The sequence below is a fragment of the Salvelinus alpinus genome, chromosome 31 (assembly GCF_045679555.1).
Source record: "Salvelinus alpinus chromosome 31, SLU_Salpinus.1, whole genome shotgun sequence".
NCBI classification, from domain to species: Eukaryota; Metazoa; Chordata; class Actinopteri; order Salmoniformes; family Salmonidae; genus Salvelinus; species Salvelinus alpinus.
In genome coordinates, this window is record NC_092116.1 from 8,572,232 (window position 1) to 8,594,532 (window position 22,301).

General features: G+C 41.9%; 1 protein-coding gene across 1 annotated transcript; it reads left to right on the plus strand.

The window, feature by feature from the left end:
* Nucleotides 1-17,108: 17,108 nt before the first annotated feature.
* On the plus strand, nt 17,109-22,035 carry LOC139561657 (G-protein coupled receptor 26-like). Its single transcript, XM_071378906.1, has 3 exons — nt 17,109-18,146; nt 18,348-18,461; nt 20,093-22,035. Exons 1-3 carry the CDS (start codon nt 17,479-17,481, stop codon nt 20,328-20,330), a joined length of 1,020 nt encoding a protein of 339 aa, XP_071235007.1. The 5' UTR covers nt 17,109-17,478; the 3' UTR covers nt 20,331-22,035.
* Nucleotides 22,036-22,301: the final 266 nt, after the last annotated feature.

Below are 22,301 nucleotides of genomic sequence, written 5' to 3' on the forward strand. Positions count from 1 at the left end.
AGACTATGGATGGACGTGTCTTGAAGAGACAAAATTTGAAAATGATTGCCTATTGTTGAGAAAAGCTTTTGAAGACGGTGCTGCTCTATAAGATGTGAAAAATATTGCTTGGTTAATTTTCTTCCTCTTGGAGTTCCCTTCCAGCAGTAGGTAGACCATCACATATTCCCTTGGCAGGGCTTTTAATGGAACGGCTTTAATGGAAAGAGGTGACTAAGAGGAAAGGTGCCAAAGAAACTCAGGCTGTCTCTGCCACTCCACTACCTAACTGTTTGGTCTGTCTGTGTCTGCCTGTCTGTCCATCTCTCTGCCCGCCTGGCTGCCTGCCTGCCCGCCACGAGGCTGTAAATGGAGGACCTGGGGAAAGATGGGAACAGCATGTTCACCCTCATAGAAACGCTGTACAAACACTCCCACTAACGCTTCGAACACACCGACAGCGTCGTTGTGCAAAATAGTACGCAGCATCATCTGGATATGTGTGCAACAAAAGTTCAACAATCACCTTCTGCTACCATTTCTGTCAAGACGTCTACGCATACAGTTTGACGCATACGTTCGATAAATCCAATATATGCACCACACCGAACGCACTCCAACTGTCTCTGTAACGCAATGCTGCAAGGCAAATGCAGCGTTTCATTGGAAATAAATGTAATTCTGATGTACCAAAATGCAATGACGCTGTTGGTGTGTTTCGAAGCGTTACTGCAGACCTGAGGACTCTCCCTGTCACAACACTGACGGCACGATGACCTCATTCTGGGCGCCGTAGGCTACTGTTTTTCTGTCTCTTATCTCATTTTGTCCCAGATCATATCACAGGCAAATCCTACCAGGCCAGAGGCAACAGTATAGGAATAGTCACTTGTACTGTACAATACAGTGAGCTGACCACAGAGAAAACACTAACAAACACCCCTTACATAAAACAGTATGCACTTCATGTCATAGTATATACACACCCTGTCACACAGTATACACATATTGTGTCACACTGTATGACATTGTGTCACTCCACATGACAACTGACATAGCCATTCATGACAATACCTTAATGATATCTGGGCTAGCAAAATGTGGTTCCCTAGCTGTCAAAGTGGGTGTTATATTGCCATACACAGCTTTGATGCAGGAAGGGGAATGGGGTTACCATAGATGCCAGACTGGGGGCGTCGTTTCCATGGCATCCGAATCACATCTGTGGTTAACAAACTGAGACGTAGACAGCTCTTTTTACACAATCGCCCCCAAATATCGCTGTTTGATAACGTCTAAATAACATTGTAACAGTGTCACACCCAGATTCCTTGTGAAAGTGCTGCCTACCTGTTGTTCAGTGAGCCAGGCACACAAATAATCATCATAATACACTGTATTTGAACACAGAATGTGTATTTGCCTTTCATCAAGGAGGCCTCTCCAAATACACTGACACAAGCCAGTGTTTAAACTGGTCAGGAATGCTGTGTCTGGCAGCGAATATGGAAAAGTCAAACATGTGGACCAGGGGTGGGCAAATAGTAATGTCAAAACAGAGAGCCACTACTGTAAGCCGTGCTGTTTGTTTATTAAGCAGGTAAGATCGAATCGTACTACCCCGGCTCCGACACTTGTCGGATGTGGCAGGGCTTGAAAACCATTACAGACTACAAAGGGAAGCACAGCCGAGAGCTGCCCAGTGGCATGAGCCTACCAGACGAGCTAAACTACTTCTATGCTCGCTTCAAGGCAAATAACACTGAAACATGGAACACCAGCTGTTCCGGACGACTGTGTGATCACGCTCTCTGCAGCCGATGTGATTAAGACTCCAACACCATCATTAAGTTTGCCGATGACAACAGTGGTAGGCCTGATCACCGACAACGACGAAACAGCCTATAGAGAGGAGGTCAGAGACCTGGCCGTGTGGTGCCAGGACAACAACCTGGTGCCAGGACAACAATGATTTTGGACTACAGGAAAAGGAGGACTGAGCATGCCCTCATTCTCATCAACGGGGCTGTAGTGGAGCAGGTTGAGAGCGTCAAGTTCCTTGGTGTCCACATAACCAGCAAACTAACATGGTCCAAGCACACCAAGACAGTCGTGAAGCGGGCACGACAAAGGAGACTGAAAAGAATTGGCGTGGGTCCTCAGATCCTCAAAAGGTTCTACAGCTGCACCATCGAGAGCATCCTGAACAGTTGCATCACTGCCTGATATGGCAACTGCTCGGCCTCTGAGGGTAGTAAGACTCCTGAACATGTTTCTGGACATTTTGAGCCTGTAATCGAACCCACAAATGCTGATGCTTCAGATACTCAACTAGTCTAAAGAACAACAGTTTTATTGCTTCCTTAATCAGCACAACAGTTTTCAGCTGTGCTAACATAATTGCAAAAGGGTTTTCTAATGATAAATTAGCCTTTTAAAATGGTAAACTTGGATTAGCTAACACAACGTGCCATTGGAACACAGGAGTGATGGTTATAATGGGCCTCTGTACGCCTATGTAGATATTCTATAAAGAATCAGCCATTTCCAGCTACAATAGTCATTTACAACATTAACAATGTCTACACTGTATTTCTGATCAATTTGATGTTATTTTAATGGACAAAAAAATGAGCTTTTCTTTCAAAAACAAGGACATTTCAAAGTGACCCCAAACTTTTGAACGGTAGTATAGCTGAGTAGATAGGAACAGACTGGTTTTAATACCTGCCCGACATGTCAAAAAACTAAACAGGTCCATTCTTTATGGAAGTAGAGCTAGTTCAATACAATCACATTTTACCAGGATATTTTTTTATAGCCCTTCGTTCTTTTAAAGACTCCCATCTTCCTTCCCCAGAGAGTGTCGGAGAGTGGGCAACGACGGCTGAAAATAGATCTCGTCGAGTACAGATGAATCAACGCTGCACCTTATGCTTAATTAAAGATGAACGAGAAATCGGCTGGTGGTGCGGCGGAGGTTTCTAGAAGCCTTCACTTACGTCCCTGATTAGACTTATGTAACACTGGTTAGTTAATACTGCATGGGCCTGTTGAAAAAGTAATGACATCCGAGACTGTGGCGGAATCATTCTTCTGATGACTGCCTTGTGTGAAATCGGGACCCAATATATTGGCAAAGCGCTTGTATAAAAAAGAGAAAGTTGCCCAATTGCAACTACTCAATCACTTACAAAGTACATTTTTATGAAATCGCTTTGAATAGATAATGAAGCCCTCCCAAAAAGCATGTCACAGGTTTAGTTTTTCTCGCCTCTCAAGCAACAGTTACAGTGCCTTCAGAAAGTATTCACACCCCTTGCCTTTTTCCACATTTTGTTGTGTTACAGCCTGAATTTAAAACTGATTACATTGAGATTTTATGTCACTGGCCTACACACAATACCCCATAATGTCAAAGTGGAATTACGTTTATAGCAATTTTTACAAATGAGTAAAAAATGAAAAGCTGAAACGCCTTTAGTCAATTAGTTAAATAAGTTCAGGAGTAAACATTTGCTTAACAAGTCACATAATCAGTTGCATGGACTCAATAATAGTGTTCAGCATGATTGTTTTATGACTACCTCATCTCAGTCGAGCAGTGAATTTCAAACACAGATTCAACTACAAAGACCAGGGAGGTTTTCCAATGCCGCCTATTGGTAGATAGGTTAAAAAAAGCAGACACTGAATATCCCTTTGAGCATGGTGAAGTTATTAATTACACTTTTGAGGGTTAATCAATACACCCAGTCACTACAAAGATACAGGCATCCTTCCTAACTCAGTTGTCGGAGAGGAAGGAAACAGCTCAGGGATTTCACCATGAGGCCAATGGTGACTTTAAAACAGCTACAGAGTTTAAAGGCTGTGATAGGAGAAAACTGAGGATGGATCAACAACATTGTAGTTACTCCACAAGACTAACCTAAATGACAGAGTGAAAAGTAGGAGGCCTGTACAGAATAAAAGTATTCCGAAACATGCCTTCTGTTTGCAATAAGGCACTAAAGTAAAACTGAAAAAAATGGGGCACAAAGGTTAACTTTATGTCCTGAATACAACGAGTTATGTTTGGGGTAATGTTATGTTGGGGCAACGAGTTATGTTTTTGTCATCGGCATGGACTAGGCAGTTTTTTGGGGGATAAAAAGAAACGGAATAGAGCTAAGCACAGGCAAAATCCTAGAGGAAAACCTGGTTCAGTCTCCTTTCCAACAGACATTGCGCGACAAATTCACCTTTCAGCAGGACAATAACCTAAAACACAAGGACAAATATACACAAGGACAAATATACACTTGAGATGCTTACCAAGACAACACTGAATGTTCCTGAGTGACTTAGTTACAGTTTTGACTTAAATTGGCTTGAAAATCTATGGCCATACTTGAAAATGGCTGTCTAGCAATGATCAACAATGAACTTGACAGAGCTTGAAGAATTAAAAAAATAAATAATGTGCACATATTGTACAATCCAGGTGTGCAAAGCTCCTAGAGAGTTACCCAGAAAGACTCACAGCTCTAATTGCTGCTAAATATGGTTCTAACATGTATTGACTCAGGGGTGTGAATACTTACGTTAACAAGATATTTCTGTATTGAAATTTCAATAAATTAGCAACAGTTTATAAAAACGTGTTTTCACTTTGTCATTATGGGGTATTGTGTGTAGATGGGTGAGAAAAACATTGATTTAATAAATGTTGAATTAAGGCTGTAACACAACAAAACGTAGAATAAGTCAAGGGGCATGAATACTTTCTGAAGGCACTGTATGTTAAACATATATAATAACATTGCCCACCAAACTCACTTACCACAATAACACATCCCAAATGATTATAACAGGTGACATAATGTAGTAGTTTAGTGCTAGTTAAGACTGCATTATGGAGGCCCTTATAATGTGCAATGAATGTATTGCTCAGCAATGTTGGCGTAAGACCTCCTGCTCCAGGCTGAGTGCTGAAGTCTGTATAGTAGTGAGTGTGGTGCCCAGGGGCTTTGGGACATAAGTCATGCATCGTTCACCCATTACGTAACACTGGCCCAGCACTTTCCGGGGCCCCCGGTCGGAACCCAGGAACAGAGTGGCCATGTCTGTGTGGCGTTGATGGATCTTGATGGATGGCTTAAGTGCCGAAACTGTCAGTTTAGTTCTTCTGTATTAGATGCAGGCCGTGTATAACTGCCCACGAGGACATTTCCTCCCCCTGGGAAAAGGAAAAGGTAAAGAAGGTGATGGGGGGTGAACAAGAGAAAAATGCTTATTATGGGAAGAACTGAGGGGTGTTTCTTAGAACTCTGCCTTTTTAAACTGCAATCTATTAAAGATGGTGTGTGTGTGTGTGGACTTGTATGTGTGGGGGGCAAACAGGTGGTGAAATCCTGAATATCCTACATATCCGCTGAACAGAAGAGAAAGTGAGAGGAGAGGACTTTCAAAGCACCCCTGTTTTGTTCGCCTTAATGATTTACTGTCAAAGGTTGTAAAAGCCAAATCAAACGGAATTTCTCAGAACAACAAACCCACAAAAACGACACTAGAATATCGAGAACTGGGATCACAAACCAGTGCTCAGATAACCGGCATATCATCAAATGACACTCGTCAGGCATTGGTAATCAATCATCATCAACTCCAATCTGCAGTCTTCCAATCATAGAATTATATTTCTATGCTTACAATAACATTAAACCATTATGTAACACAGACAGTAGTACAACATTAATCTATGTTACATAGTAGCTCCATTTGACATAATGATATAATTGCAGGGGGTCATAATATGAATGGGATCATTATCGTGTAGAGACGATTGTTATCACTGTATAGACAACAGTGTCAACAAACTGCACTTCCATTTACTCCCTCTGTTGTAGAACCAAACGTAATATACTAAACTTTTCTTCAGTAGGCACACAGAGGCAGCTAAAATCTGCCAAGTATTTCAGATGTACAATCTGTATTTCAATCTGTGTTCAAACAAACATATCAAACTTTGACAGTGGCCGTGCAACCGTTAATAAAACTCCCTAAACATATTTTTGTCACCGCCACACAAATAACATTATACACACATAATCCCAAGTGACCCATTATGTCATTACACCATCCTCTTTTTAAAAGCTGTTTGGTGGTGTTTTCTCTATCACTGGTCTAGTTTTTTTTATGAGGGCCTTTTCATTGCGTGCTGTAGAAGCTGTTAGCGCTGCCTGCCTGCCGGCCACTCCTGTCTGCTAGATGATTCCTGGGCTGGCTTCAAAGAGCTCCTGTCTCCGGATGATAATGAATGCAGCGTGTCTGCCTGTGCTGTGCCATGGCTCACTGTCAATCTGTTCCCACAGTCTCCGTTTACACGTTACTGTAAACTCACTGAGTTCAGAGCTCAACTTTCATAGTCCTCTCTCACTGAATAGCTGCTATGGGCTTTTCCTCAGTTACCTCAGTCACTTTCTGAATTCTGTTAATTCTTGCTTTTTAATGTATTTTGTTGTCTATTTTACTGTAAAGTGTATGAGGATGTTCAAAGCTTTAGTTATATAAATGCTCTTTGAATATAGTTTAATTTGATTTGTTCACTTTGTTTGCGAGAGGGCTGTTAATGGTCAGTCACTGAATGTTTTCTGTTTTCACTTCAACGTCCGTCTTGCATGGCATGACCTTATAGCAGCCCTATGCTCTACAGGGAGCGAAGAGGACACAGTTAGTATGGTGAGTCAGAAATGTGACCTCTTTCTACCCAATTAAAATGACTATCTGTATGATGACTCAACAGTTATGACCAGTCAAGGCAGAGAGTAGGGTAATGCGTACACGTGCTATATACTACTGTTGATATCGTTGAAGAAATGAAAAAAAACACATAGATAGAACGATAGATAACCGAATAGTGTACAGAAACCGGGTCATCAATAAAACAAGAAAGGAGCCCTTTCAAAAGTGACCACACTGTGTTATGGCCGGGTAGAAGGGATTCATTCTATTCATCCAACTGAAAAGGCATTATTTATGCGTCCTGCCTATCTCTCTACCTGCTTGCTCTCTGTCCACACTGTTTGGTCTCCACATGAAAGAGGGTGGCCTGGTGAACAAAGCAAAGGTTTGACAGAGCTCTGGCCACCTGTGGTCGAGCAACCAAGACATTTCATCAGCAAGGGGTTGAGTGAGGCTGTAGTCATGTGAAGTGGACTAGACCATTTCACCTACTCCTACTGTATGGGGGTGGGTAAGCAAGTCTAACTCGCAAAAAGGAATTTGGTTATTATAGAGAAACATACCTTCTTAGAGGGTTTTGATGGTACAGTTTAACTAGGGAAGTATTGTAATATTAGGGCATATGATACAAATATCATGTGGGATATTTAGATATTGGCATGATTATTGGACTTGAAGATTGCAACACACACTCAGGCCATGTCTAGACAACTCATGCCGCTTTAGTATTCTGCTCATGGAATTACAAATGCATCATGCATCTTTTTATTTATTTAACCAGGCAAGTCAGTTAAGAACAAATTCTTATGTACAATGACAGCCTACCCCAGCCAAACCCTAACAACACTGGGCCAATTGTACACCACCCTATGGGACTCCCAATCACAGCCGGTTTTCGAACCAGAGCTTGTAGTGACACCTCTAGCACGGAGATGCAGTGCCTTAGACCACTGCGCCACTCGGGAGCCCACATCTTCACCTACATATAAATGTGTCTACAGTATCCACAATGTGTCCGGATTCCGTTTTCCCGCACTGTATTCAAATGCCAGTATGCATTCTACAAACGGTGGAATAGGCTAAATAGATAATAACACAACAACACCTGATGGCAGTAGCTAACTACTGGAGCTAACTACCCAGCTAACCTCTGTAGCTACAGTAGCTAGCAAATCAAATCAAATGTATTTATATAGCCCTTCTTACATCAGCTGATATCTCAAAGTGCTGTACAGAAACCCAGCCTAAAACCCCAAACAGCAAGCAATGCAGGTGTAGAAGCACGGTGGCTAGGAAGAACTCCCATGAAAGGCCAAAACCTAGGAAGAAACCTAGAGAGGAACCAGGCTATGAGGGGTGGCCAGTCCTCTTCTGGCTGTGCCGGGTGGAGATTATAACAGAACATGGCCAAGATGTTCAAATGTTCATAAATGACCAGCATGGTCAAATAATAATAATCACAGTAGTTGTCGAGGGTGCAACAAGTCAGCACCTCAGGAGTAAATGTCAGTTGGCTTTTCATAGCCGATCATTAAGAGCATCTCTACCGCTCCTGCTGTCTCTAGAGAGTTGAAAACAGCAGGTCTGGGACAGGTAGCACGTCTGGTGAACAGGTCAGGGTTCCATAGCCGCAGGCAGAACAGTTGAAACTGGAGCAGCAGCACGGCCAGGTGGACTGGGGACAGCAAGGAGTCATTGGATACTTGTCGTCACTTCCTCTTGAACTTGCAGACGTGTTGCTGTGCGTTTTGTTGCCAATCTTACTTTGCTACCTGACAACTTTACGGTTTTTACTTTTTAATTACCGTTTATATTTTTTTGTTTTTCCCTCAACTTTTTTTTCCATTCAACTTTTTCACTCCGGACGCTTTATCTGGACATGGTTCGTCAGCACCTTCAACAGCCGAAACTAAGTAGTAACATTAACATGATGCCTTCTAATTGCAGTCGCTGTACTCATAATATACAGGAGAACGATCGCCTTACGGCGAGGATAGCCGTGCTGCAAGCCCAGCTTCAGACGCAATCATTAGGCAAGGGTAATTTCAGTGTAGGAGAAGATGAAACAGCGTCTGTGCCACCAGTAAGTACAGATAGTAGTATAAATCCCCTCGCACAGTCCCCGCAGCCGGACAACTTTCTCATGGCTTCTGGAGGGAAATGCTGTAGGAATGCTCAACCGGTGTCGCTCATTCAGCCGACAGAAACTTTCAACCGGTTTTCCCCATTAAGCAGCGAGTCGGAGTCTGAAAACCCTAGTCTTTGGCGACTCCATTACCCGCAGTATTAGACTTAAAACGAATCACCCAGCGATCATACACTGTTTACCAGGGGGCAGGGCTACAGACGTTAAGGCTAATCTGAAGATGGTGCTGGCTAAAGCTAAAACTGGCGAGTGTAGAGAGCATAGAGATATTGTTATCCACGTCGGCACCAACGATGTTAGGATGAAACAGTCAGAGGTCACCAAGCGCAACATAGCTTCAGCGTGTAAATCAGCTAGAAAGATGTGTCGGCATCGAGTAATTGTCTCTGGCCTCCTCCCAGTTAGGGGGAGTGATGAGCTCTACAGCAGAGTCTCACAACTCAATCGCTGGTTGAAAACTGTTTTCTGCCCCTCCCAAAAGATAGAATTTGTAGATAATTGGCCCTCTTTCTGGGACTCACCCACAAACAGGACCAAGCCTGGCCTGCTGAGGAGTGACGGACTCCATCCTAGCTGGAGGGGTGCTCTCATCTTATCTACCAACATAGACAGGGCTCTAACTCCTCTAGCTCCACAATGAAATAGGGTGCAGGCCAGGCAGCAGGCTGTTAGCCAGCCTGCCAGCTTAGTGGAGTCTGCCACTAGCATAGTCAGTGTAGTCAGCTCAGCTATCCCCATTGAGACTGTGTCTGTGCCTCGACCTAGGTTGGGCAAAACTAAACATGGCGGTGTTCGCCTTAGCAATCTCACTAGGATAAAGACCTCCTCCATTCCTGCCATTAAGAAACATCTCAAAATAGGACTACTTAATGTTAGATCTCTCACTTCAAAGGCAGTTATAGTCAATGAACTAATCACTGATCATAATCTTGATGTGATTGGCCTGACTGAAACATGGCTTAAGCCTGATGAATTTACTGTGTTAAATGAGGCCTCACCTCCTGGTTACACTAGTGACCATATCCCCCGTGCATCCCGCAAAGGTGGAGGTGTTGCTAACATTTACACAGTCCTGAGGCATGGTCCTAGGGCTCAGGTCCTCCGAGAGAGAGAGAGAAAGAGAGAATTAGAGAGAGCATACTTAAATTCACACAGAACACCGGATGAGACAGGAGAAGTACTCCAGGTATAACAGACTGACCCTAGCCCCCCGACACATAAACTACTGCAGCATAAATACTGGAGGCTGAGACAGGAGGGGTAAGGAGACACTGTGGCCCCATCCGATGACACCCCCGGACAGGGCCAAACAGGCAGGATATAACCCCACCCACTTTGCCAAAGCACAGTCCCCACACCACTAGAGGGATATCTTCAACCACCAACTTACCATCCTGAGACAAGGCCGAGTATAGCCCACAAAGATGCAAGCAACGCTAAAGGGTTTGCAAACGGGTTAGCATAACTCTAGCCAAACCAAAAAGCGTTTTTCGAAATATTAGCAAGCTGGCTAGCATTTATGAGGCCATTAAGCATGTTCCTCACACGCTAGGAACATATTTCCTCTAACTTTATAATGAAAAGGTGCCTCTCGGTCCCAAAACAGTTTTCTGGAGACTTGTGGGAGGAGTGCTGATGACGTCGCCCACTGTATATGCTATCGGTAGTGCTATGTGCTGTCCAGACTGAAGAGAAATCCACACCCAATGCATCCCTAACCACCTCCTGAAGCGGTCAGCCGGAACTAAAGACAATCAGACCACAAACCCATCTTTTCAATGTGATTTTCATATTCTGACAGCAGAAGTCGGATGTAAGTGTCAAGTGTAGGCAGTGGTGTAAAATACATAAGTACAAATATCTATATTTTACTATTTATATTTTTGACAACTTGTACTTTTACTTCACTACATTCCTTATGAAAATAATGTACTTTTTACTCCAAACATTTTCCTTGACACCCAAAATTACTCGTTACATTTTGAATGCTTAGCAGGACAGGAAAATGGTCCAATTCACACGTATCAACAGAAAATCCCTGGTCATCCCTATGTCTGCATGTAGGAGTGTGTCCCTGGCTGTCCGTAAATGAAAATGGTGCCATCTGGTTTGCTTAATATAAGGAATTTGAAATGATTTATACTTTTACTTTTTATACTTAAGTATATTTTAGCAATTACATTTACTTTTGATACTTAAGTATATTTTAAACCAAACACTTGTAGACTTTTGCTCAAGTAGAATTTTGCTGGATGACTTTTACTTGAGACCTTTTCTATTAAGGTATCTTTACTTTTACTCAAGTATGAAAATTTGGTACTTTTTTCCACCACTGTGTAGACACTTAGTGCCCTGGAGTACTGTCAAAAAAGTTACTATTATTACTACTATTAAAAGTGAGAAGCAGAGTCACAGTTGACATGATTCTCCATGTCAGAGAGGAAACACTGTTCTAAAAAATATCTATCTAGCGGAATGTTCCGCGATGTTGTGCCCAGTTGAATTTGGCCCATGTCAAAATCTCATTTTGGAGTGGAGTTCCCCTTCAAATATAGAAATCAAGGATCTCATTATTTTTATGGTAGCTATTAAGAACAACAACCTGTTGTCTTTTTCACAGTCAACTGACCAATAAACAAAGGTTAAATAAAGTTCCACACATACAGTGGGGAGAACAAGTATTTGATACACTGCCGATTCTGCAGGTTTTCCTAATTACAAAGCATGTAGAGGTCTGTAATTTTTATCATAGGTACACTTCAACTGTGAGAGACGGAATCTAAAACAAAAATCCAGAAAATCACATTGTATGATTTTTAAGTAATTAATTTCTATAGGCTATGCAATTGCAAAAGAAAACAGAGTGCTGGCCTCTATTAAAAAGAGGAGGATCCCATCAGCTTTCCATAGGCTAGGCCTGCTATATTTATTTATCAACTTTCCTTATATTATCACATGTCTTATCTTTACAACAGGAGTATAGACTACGTTGCTGGCATGAAAATGAACCACGGAAAAAGCGTCCTCCATTCGCTATTTGAGTGCAAAGATTACATGTATTTTTTCCACTGCCCCTGTTTTGCTACAGGCGCATGATAATGGTCCATTCTAAATCAAAACAAATTTTAAACATATTATTTAGTTTATGTAAAGACAAGATTAAATCAAGAATAGTCTGATGGTTGACAATATTAGCCTATCACTTTATATATTATCACTTGTGAATGATGCCCAGCATAAGGCAAGAAGCATTTGCTTTATTTAAACATTTTCAAATCATAGTTGCACACCTCATGTAGCCTAGCCCATAGGCCTATGTGTTTTGATAAGGCTTGTATCATAACTAAAGTGGACAAATCACTTCTTAAAACGAAGCCCATTGATCAGCTTTACAAGGGGTGTAGATCTTAACTGGCATACATAAGCAGCACGTGAATTTCAAATTTGGGGAAGACAATATTCACCATAAAAAGGTACCTTTATAATAAAAACATTACATGCATAATCGCATTTGCAGTCACTTTTGATAATGGTGTTTTCCCGCTAATGGAACATTTGTGCTTATAGCCTACTGCCATGTGCTTATTGCTGTGCTTATAATGTGAACAAATAGCCTCAACGTTCTGATCTATTGCGTCAGCCACATTGCATAAAAACGTTTTTTTAATGCTAGTGGTTGTATTCATTTGGGATCTATCGCATCGCACAACTGTCCCAGACTATGTTTGGAATATTTATTTCTCACACAGAATAGAATAGGTCAACTTTTGTACTATGGGGTATAGTGCTGAAATGTGTAGCGTGTAAAAAGTGTCTGTCCCTGGTAGCAACACTCATTAACGAGTTCCAAACTGCCTCTGGAAGCAACGATGGCACGATAACTGTTTGTCGGTAGCTTCATGAAATGTGTTTCCATGGTCGAGCAGCAGCACACAAGCCTAAGAGCACCATGCGCAATGTCAACCGTCAGCTGGAGTGGTGTAAAGCTTAGATTGACATAGCCTGGTGCTTTTGCTGTTCGGTAGGCCTACTCATCTTGTTGGCAGATGAAAAGTAAATGTGGACAGTTCTTCCTATATCTCAATATGCATCTCGGAATTGGATAATTCCGTGTCTGTCTCAACGTGTAGATGTGTCTGTCTTCCCTTGTAGTCTGTGAGAAAGACCCGTTCACGTGATGGAGAGCCATGTGAGTGAGAGGTGCTTCTGAGCGCGCAGCACTCAGGGAGAAGGGCACAATGCAGCGCTCCGGGCCAAGGGCACAACGGCCACTGGCCGCAAAGGCATGGATTTAGGGTGCATTACGGCCACACAAAGGGGATGCTGGTGTGAACTTCGAGGCATTTTCAAGTGCTTGTCAAATTGTGAATGAGAGACTGATAAAGGGTGTACAGCATACGCAAAAAAAACAAAGCAGAGCTCATGCCTGTCAAGCAACTTTTTTCCCATCATAATTAGAGACGCATCATGCAGCCTTACAATGTATTAAAAATCTGAACATATAGCCCAACCTTTGTAGAACAACTAAAGTTACATTAATAACTCTAAATTAAACATATAGGAGTACCTATTTCTTTGTTGACTCAAATCGTTTGCAGAAAATATCCTTTCTATTTTATTCAGCTTTGTTCAATTGTATTCTTCATACAATAAAATAGTATAAAATAATGCCACGGAATTCTAAGCAAATCTTGTCTGTTAAATTAACTAGTGTAGCCCACAGCCATTTGGCATAGCTAGATCAGGGCCTAACATAGGGACAACTCAGGATGCTATTCTGTTCATGCTTCATGCTTCTTTAGACCTGTCTCAAATAAATAATGGATTTACTGTAAAGGTCTAGGCTATATTATATGGATTTATAAGACTTCTTAAAATTGAGATGTTCCAAAGGTCTGCATCAGTAGCTTGTAGTCTATGTGTGGAAGACAGGAGATCCTAAATGTGCTTATTTTAATTAACGTCAATTGCCGTGAGACCAACAGTTATTTACTTGACAATCACCGGCTGATGAAATTTCGGGACTGCCACAGCCCTTGTGACCACTGCTGATTCTCAGAAACCTGCCATTCTGTGGTTGACTTCCTCAACCTGTGACCATCCAAGAGCCCTTTTCCCTCACCTCACCTATGCTATGTACTTCCAGGCACTTCACAGCAGGCTGCTATTTTAAGGTTGCTACCGTATGGGTACACACTAACTGACATCCCAGGTACATTGTCAGCCATGGGGGAATAGTAGGGGAATAACATCACTTCTCTTGATCTTCTTAGTTGCTATCCTAAGGTGAGGACTGTTGGTTTGGGTGAAGCTCAACCATGGTTACATAAGCGCCGAAGAACATAGCCTCACACTTGAACTGAAAGAAAACTGAGCACTGCGATGCACTTTGCAAAGCAATATAGAAGTGCAAAGTAAACACATTCATTGTCTGACAGACACCTCTTCATCTCTGTGATCCATTGTCAGTTGGTGCCAATTGTGTGAATCATTGCTCAGGGGACAGTACACATCCACTGTTGTTAGTGACGTGATGTCAAGTGTGTAATCCCCATTTGACTAACCTGTCAGACTATACTGTATTTTAGGTATTTATGCACTTCCAATCTTCAGTAAGTCCTCATAGATCTTGTGCCAACAAAGAAAGATTATCATCAATCAAATTGCAAAGCCCGCCTTTAACGAGGTCACAGTAAGTGTAAACTTAGAGCCGTTATTAATCCAGACCTGTTGTCTTTAAATAGCACAGCTAACAACTCCAACTCCAAATAAGCAAACCCTCCAAGAATCGTATTTTATTTGGTGCCCAATACTGCGCATCACACCAGTGCCCACCTGAGGTTGGTTAATGCAGCGGGAGCTGGGAGAGTTATATTGGATGTGACACCCAATCATGGCTATAAATAGCCATCCATTTCCCTCCCAGGAGCTCAGTTATAGCTAGCCCGCTCACAGCCATTTGATCAGTCATTTGTAGGGAGCTGACATTGCACGCTGCCTCACTTCACCTCCCTTAATCTCTGACTCACACACACAAACACACACACACACACACACACACACACACACACACACACACACACACACACACACACACACACACACACACACACACACACACACACACACACACACACACACACACACACACACACACACACACACACACACACACACACAATGCACAGGCTAACCAAGGCTGTATAGCCCAGGGGCCCCAGCTGGGTAGGGGACCCCAGGCCATTGGCCAGATCATTTTGTTTATTTTGGTGGTGGGTTGGGCCCCCCCCGCCCGCCTCCCAAATAGCATAATTATGAACACATCATAAGAATATTTAAAAAAAATAAGAATGACAGGAAATTAGCTTTACAACAGCAACATTTTCTCTCAGCCTCATGGCAAAATGTGTAGAATAGCATGAGATTAGCTATAAAACTGCACATGTTTCTCTTTGTTCCATGTCAAAATGTGTAGAATAGTAGGAAGTTAGCTGTTTTCCTCAAAAAACAGGGGGAGGGGGACTCATGAAGTGCCTTAACTTCATCAGGGCTGTTGATTAGTTATATTACTAGTCTGCAGTAACTAGCACATTGATTTAGTACTGCAAATGTGGGTTATATTCACTGATTTGCTTGCTTAGAGCTGGAGATTAGTTTTCATGGCCTACATTACAGTAACAATTTACTCTTGAGGTATTGAACTGCTGCACCCTCTATAACCACTGTGGTTATTATTTGACCCTACTGCTTATCTATGAATTTTTGAAAGTCTTAAAGAACGATCTTGCCTTGTACTCTTATTATCTCCACCCGTAACAGCCAGAAGAGGCCTGGCCACCCCTCGGAGCCTGGTTTCCCTCTAGGATTCTGCATCTGCACTGCTGGCTATTTGGGGTTTTAGGCTGGATATCTGTATAACACTTTGTGACACATGCTTATGTAGAAAGTGCTTTGTAAAATACATTTGATTGATTGTGTAGCACTGCTTTTACTTGGAAGAGTTATTCATACAATAGAGACAGTACAGATGGTACATATGGTCTTGCATACTTTCATTTATACTGTATTTTAACAGTAGACTTACCATATTAGTGACTGTGATTATAAGAGCCAGGTGGACTGTGGGGGTTGGATTTTATTGCCCCTCGTGGAATAATAAAAAAATGAGAAATATATGAGGAATCAATTGGACTAGCAAAAACCATAGCTATAAGAGACTATCTGACCTTTATTGACCCCCATTGACCGATGACGCATATTAGTCTTTGTCCATTACAATGCTGCTATTCTGGGCTTTGGAGTTCTAATATATTAGAACTGTTATTCTTTCACTTTCTGTTTGACAAAATTCTTTATTTACATAATTGAGGCCGGTGATGACGGTTATAGTTTCTCTGATGATGGTTCTTTTCAGATACAGGACATTTACTGCATTAGCATCAGTGATGAGTTAATTTGTCTCTGGCATGTAAATTATGCTAGTAGGCTGTAGGGATGTACAGTACTTTTCCACCAAATGAGGTAAGAGTTATTGCCTCATGAATATGCAAACACATCATTTTTCCAGTGTGTCTTTCTTTGACATGATGATATCCAGTCAAATATTACACCAATATTATAATGAAAGAATCTAAACTATTGGGGCTGCATGGATTTCAGCAATACAGGTATGTGTACCTTCTCTTCCAACCTTGCATTCATAATTGGTCACATTCATATTTTACAACAAAACAGTTGAGACAGATTTCAGTTTAAACAATCTTACACAATTGTTTATGGTTTGTGAATAATTCATGTCAGGGAAACGGATATATTTGCCTGTTTCCCTGCATGTCTCTCCAATGTGCAGCTGGTGCCGTTCGACTACGGGAGACGCGCATAATTATTGAGTATCTGTCAAGCAGGCCTATCACTGCGCGGTGTCGCTGAGCCACTATCAATTTGGGAAAGTGAATCATTAAATGAGGACGCAGTAAAGGTGTTTATATTAGTTCATTATGAAAATAATGTTGCCATCTGTGGTCTAATGTGTATCACTTCGCAAACACATTAGTAAATGACAAAACTTATGAATGACCCAATGGGGGAAACTTCCCCATATTATAAAACCATATGGATGACATTCTCTTTAGCTTAATGTGATAGCTCATTTTTATTATTCAAACGACTGCAATAGACAGGGCAGGCTCCCCTAACAGTCACCTTGTTTCTCTAGTACGCATGTTCTGTTTACAAGACAATGCGGCGCGTAGCGGTCCCACTGCGTTCTTGTGGAGGTAGTCGTAGGAGGGAGAGGAGATACGAAACATCAGCCCGTGTGGGACCCAAACGCTCAATTACACATACCAGTGAATGCTGCTCCAAATACGTGTGTGGTCTGTTGTGAGAGTAGAAAAATCCACAAGTTTGACTAACGAAATGGTCTGCGGTTCGAAAGACGCGACCGCGTCTCCTCACTTCAGCACTCTGGACAGCGCTCCACCAACTTGGAGACGGCGAGACTTGCAGGAGTTACGTTCTGTAATGAGGACCAACTGGAGATAAACGACGGTGCAATCATGGTGGATATTACGTGTTTATTATTTACAGGTGTATGTAAAACGCAAGTGGACTTTTCGAAGTGAGACATGGACTTTGTGGAAATTATCTTCGCGTTGTTCATTATTGTGGTCGCAATTGTCTCGTTGTTGTCGAACTTACTGGTGCTGCTATGTTTTGTCCAGAGCACCGAGATCCGCCGACAGGTGCCGGGAATATTCACCATGAACCTGTCTTTCTGCAACATACTTATCACCCTTTTGAACATGCCATCGACATTGGTGGGGATTATCGGAAACCAGCAGCCTTTTGGGGATTGCCTTTGCCATACAGTGAGCTTTCTGGAGACCTTTTTGACTGCGAACACGATGTTGAGTATGGCAGCACTCAGTATAGACCGCTGGATAGCGGTGGTCTTTCCCTTGAGTTACTCCAGTAAAATGCGCTACAAGGACGCAGTGATCATGATGTGCTACTCGTGGCTCCATTCCCTCGCGTTTTCCGTCATCGCCCTCCTGTTCTCCTGGGTTGACTATAGCCATATTTACGCCTCGTGCACCTTGCATTTGAGCGAGGAGAGCGACAGGATAAAGTTCACAATTTTCACCGTCGTTTTCCACGCCACTAGTTTCATGCTCTCTCTACTGATCCTGTGCTTCACCTATCTGAAGGTGTTAAAAGTTGCACGCTTCCACTGCAAGAGGATTGACGTTATAACCATGCAGACCCTGTTCTTGCTGGTGGATATTCACCCAACGTATGTATGTTCCTTTACTTATGAGGTGTGGAATGAATAGCCGTTACAATGGGCTGTAATAACTTTACAGTAGTCTATGATAAGAGGTTATAGCGTCAACCCTGAGGAAACATGCTTAGAAGAAGGTGTAAGGAAATATTAAATGTATATTGTTTTGTCATTTGTTCTGCTGGACTAATAAAAGTTCATTTCTATTTTCAGTGTGAAACAAAGGTGCCTGGTAGAGCAAAAGCGGAGGAAACAGAGAGCCACCAAGAAAATCAGCATTTTCATTGGGTCGTTCATCATCTGTTTTGCTCCCTATGTTATTACGAGGTAAGTGGATTTCCAGTAAACTGCAATACAGGCAGCTGTACAAACAGGTGTTTTATTCACCTACTGTAAACACACACTATTAAAGGGGTATTATAGGGTTTATGAGATTAACACATAACCGGGTGAACAGACTTTGCTCATAAAACTCAGTTAATGAACAGTAAATATATAGGCTATAATCAAATGGTATATACACTGTCTAATATCTTTGCCACACAGCAAAATAACTGATTGAACAAAGTTCAGTTGAAAGGTGAGGCAATATGCAAGATTGAGCCATATGCATGCACAACGGAAGGTATAATTCAATTTCACCCAATGAGGATTTTTTTGTGTTTATGACAATGATCTCCATCTGTAACTGCAACATCCATCATTAAACAATCCATTATCTGTTGTCATCTAATTTCACTGAACCATGAGATGACATTTATCATACAAAGAGACTTTAATTTCCAAGAACGCACAGCATGACTTAGAGCAGTGGTTCCCAACTCCAGTCCTCCAGTACCCACAACAGTACACATTTCTATTGTAGCCCCGGACAAGAACAACAGATTCAACTCATCAACTAATCATCAGGACCTCAATTAGTTGAATCAAGGTTTTTTTTTCTGGGGCTACAACAAAAATGTGTGCTGTTGGGAGTACTCGGCAACTGGAGTTGGGAACCACTGGTCTAGAGGGAATGTAGCATGGTAGTTATGGGCAGGTGCCTGACTAGGAATAACAGGGGTTCCATAGAACTCCACATTAATTCAAGAGGAGTTTTTTTAGATGCATCAGTCCGAAACTTTACTTCAGAGCAATAAAAATGCCTCAAAGAACATCACATGAAATCCGATGCAGGTGTGTTAAACAGACCTGGGTGATAGTTTAGATCCCTAAAACTAAACTCTGGACCTCGAAGCCAGTTCCACTACTTCTTTTAATTGTTCCCCGCCAGGTTTAGACCTGGCACACCAGGTGGGTGCAATTAATTATCAGGTAGAAGAACAGAAAACCAGCAGGCTCTGGACCTCGTAGGGTAAGAGGGAAATACCCCTGGTTTAGATAGTGTGTGGGTGTGGGACTCTAGACCCCACCTGACCCCACCTGACAGGTGGGGTGTAGAGGGGGGTGGGGGTGGAATAACAAAAAACATTTTAATGAGGAAAACTGTCTCAGTAATTGGCATGACCTTTAACCCCCTGTGCACACAATGGAAAGAGTCGGAATTACTTGATGAAGGGGAAATTGCTGCTTATTGGCAGGATTGATCCTCTATCACTCAACTGCATGCGTCATTAGCATTTATGCATACCAGTGGGCAATAATAATGTAGCAATGTTCATGTTATACATATTTCTAATGAATAAATATTTTATGTATATTATTATTACCTTTAGTATAATGCTAGTCGCCCACGCTGTTTATCGGCCGAACAATAAAGACACATTTATTATTTTCTTCCTTGCAACCTTAGAGCCTCATGGCATTTCATAGAATAACAACTGAGTTACCACAAAACAATCTCAATAGCAAACAGAACAACTCGCTGCAAGATAAATACCATGCTTTGAATATGGGATAACATTTGCCCTTTCTAAAAGGCTATTTTCCGAACTCTAACTTGACCTCTGCCTTCTCAGGCTGACGGAGCTGCTTCCCTTCGTGGGCATCAATCGCCACTGGGGAATCTTCAGTAAGTGCCTGACATACAGCAAGGCTGCGTCCGATCCCTTTGCCTACTCCCTCCTGCGTCAACAGTACAAAAAGGTCCTGGTTACCGTCATCAACCGGCTGCTGCGCCGTGACCTGTACCCATCGTCTGGCCACAACAGCTCTCTGGACACAGAGAACGACTACTCTCTCCATAGGATCAGTTAATAGCACCATTTTGGACATAACAAATATACCACAGACAGACAGCCCAAAAATAAAGGTTTCCTTATGGCAAAAGGGCAGGAGCTGAGAGATGGTCAGAAAAAGGGATTATTGGAGAAGAAAAGAGATAGTGAGAGAGAGGGAGATGTTGTGGGAGGAAAAGCAAGAGGGGAGGAGTAGGATATAGGGAGACAGGAAAATCGGAGGGGTAGACAGAGGAAGATGGCAAGATGGACTGTGCAAAGAATGATCGCATTCGGGGACGTTTGCTCCAGGCTTATTGGTAAAAAAGCAAGTTTATTGATCTATGGTTCACTGGTAGAACCACACACACGACACGATGGCACATAGTCAGAATCAAATGTATCAATGTTATTGAATCAGCCAGGGGCTCGTTGAATCATAAACGGATGAATCACACCATTAGAGACAGAATTATTGTCTCTGCTGAGTAGCAAGGTATGCTAGTGGGCACTTATCTACCATAACAACCTCTTTATAAAGAAGCTGACATAGCCAAATGTACAGACCTTTTGACACCCATATAGAACACAGGGAAGTGCTATGAAGGTTATTAATCTCTTGTTGACAGATGCACATAACATAAATGGTAGTACCATATGTCGACAGACAGTTGGATGCTACGACTAACGAGGAACTCTGTTCCGGTACGCTGATTTTTCGTCACTGATCAGTTGAACGAATCACTATTTCGCAGGTGCTCAAGTCTTTCGAATTTCGGTAGGGGAAGGGACATTGGGCCCATGGACTTGCCTGAAATGGCTGAGAGTTTCCGTTTAGAGGGGTGGCGACTTCACTAGTCACGTTCGTAAATTTTCTAACACGTCTCACCCCAGAACTTAATGGAGCATTTGACGCAATTATTCAAAATGTTAGTTCTGGGTGCCCGAGCTTACAAGGTTATGGACTGTTAACAGTGCATAGGGAGGATGGGAACGCTTAGCTAGCTGCTGGCTAGTAGCCATTGGGCCACTGGTGCAATTTCAAGGGGCATCAAGCAATTTCTTGAAGTTAAAATGTGTACTTGTCAATGAATGGTACTCGCTGTGGCAAGTACTGCTAAATAGATGGCCATGTTATGTAGACTATGGACTGTGTTAGACTCATTGGGTTAGACTACTACTGCAGTTGTTCACAATTTCTTCATGTCAATCACTGGAAATGAATGCACTTTGTATTTCTCTCAGAGCTACTAGTTACAGGAGCCAAAGGCAAATATCATGTTTACTATGATATTAGCATGTTGTAACTGAATGTACTACATAAAGATAATTTTGACTGAAATGGCTTTGTACTATTGTGTATAATACTTTATTTTGCCAAATATCCATATTAACATTTACAGTCATTGCTGGTAATGTTTATATGGATATTTATAAATACCTGATGTTAACTTTATCAAACTATGTTGCACTGTATTAGAAACTATATTATTTATTTGATCTTAAAATGAAATAAATGTGCTATAGGGGAATAATGTTACGTTCAATAAGTGCTTTAAACACGTTATTGTGTGTGTGCCAGAATTCAATATACAGTATGACTGTTTAGCTCCTATAGTTGCTTCATCAGAACTTGTTCCTTTAGATGTATAGACACAAATTATTTAATTCTGTAAGCCACTTGCTGTAGCCTACATTGGCAGTGTGTGAGTAAAGATGTTGGTGAAAAATGTGCAATAAAGCTGTCAAATAACAAGCATCATTTGATACCAGGCCATATGAGACAACATAACAGAGACATTTAGAAGCTTATCTCATATCTAATGCCCATCTGGCATTTTATCTTGGCAGATGCATCACCAGCTGTTTTGCAGGTGCTAGACTAGAGGCTGCCTGGATACACAATTCAGCGTTTGTGTCACCACACCTCGATCGAATAATCCAATAACTAGTTGCCATGCAGTAAGTAGGAGTACAGTGATATTATTAAAGGCCTCTGTATGATTGATTG

Coding starts and splice junctions, on each gene's coding strand:
- LOC139561657 (XM_071378906.1), top strand. CDS start 17,479: ATGGACTTTGTGGAAATTATCTTCGCGTTGTTCATTATTGTGGTCGCA. Junction 18,147..18,347: donor CTGGTGGATATTCACCCAAC/GTATGTATGTTC, acceptor TTCTATTTTCAG/TGTGAAACAAAGGTGCCTGG. Junction 18,462..20,092: donor GCTCCCTATGTTATTACGAG/GTAAGTGGATTT, acceptor CTGCCTTCTCAG/GCTGACGGAGCTGCTTCCCT.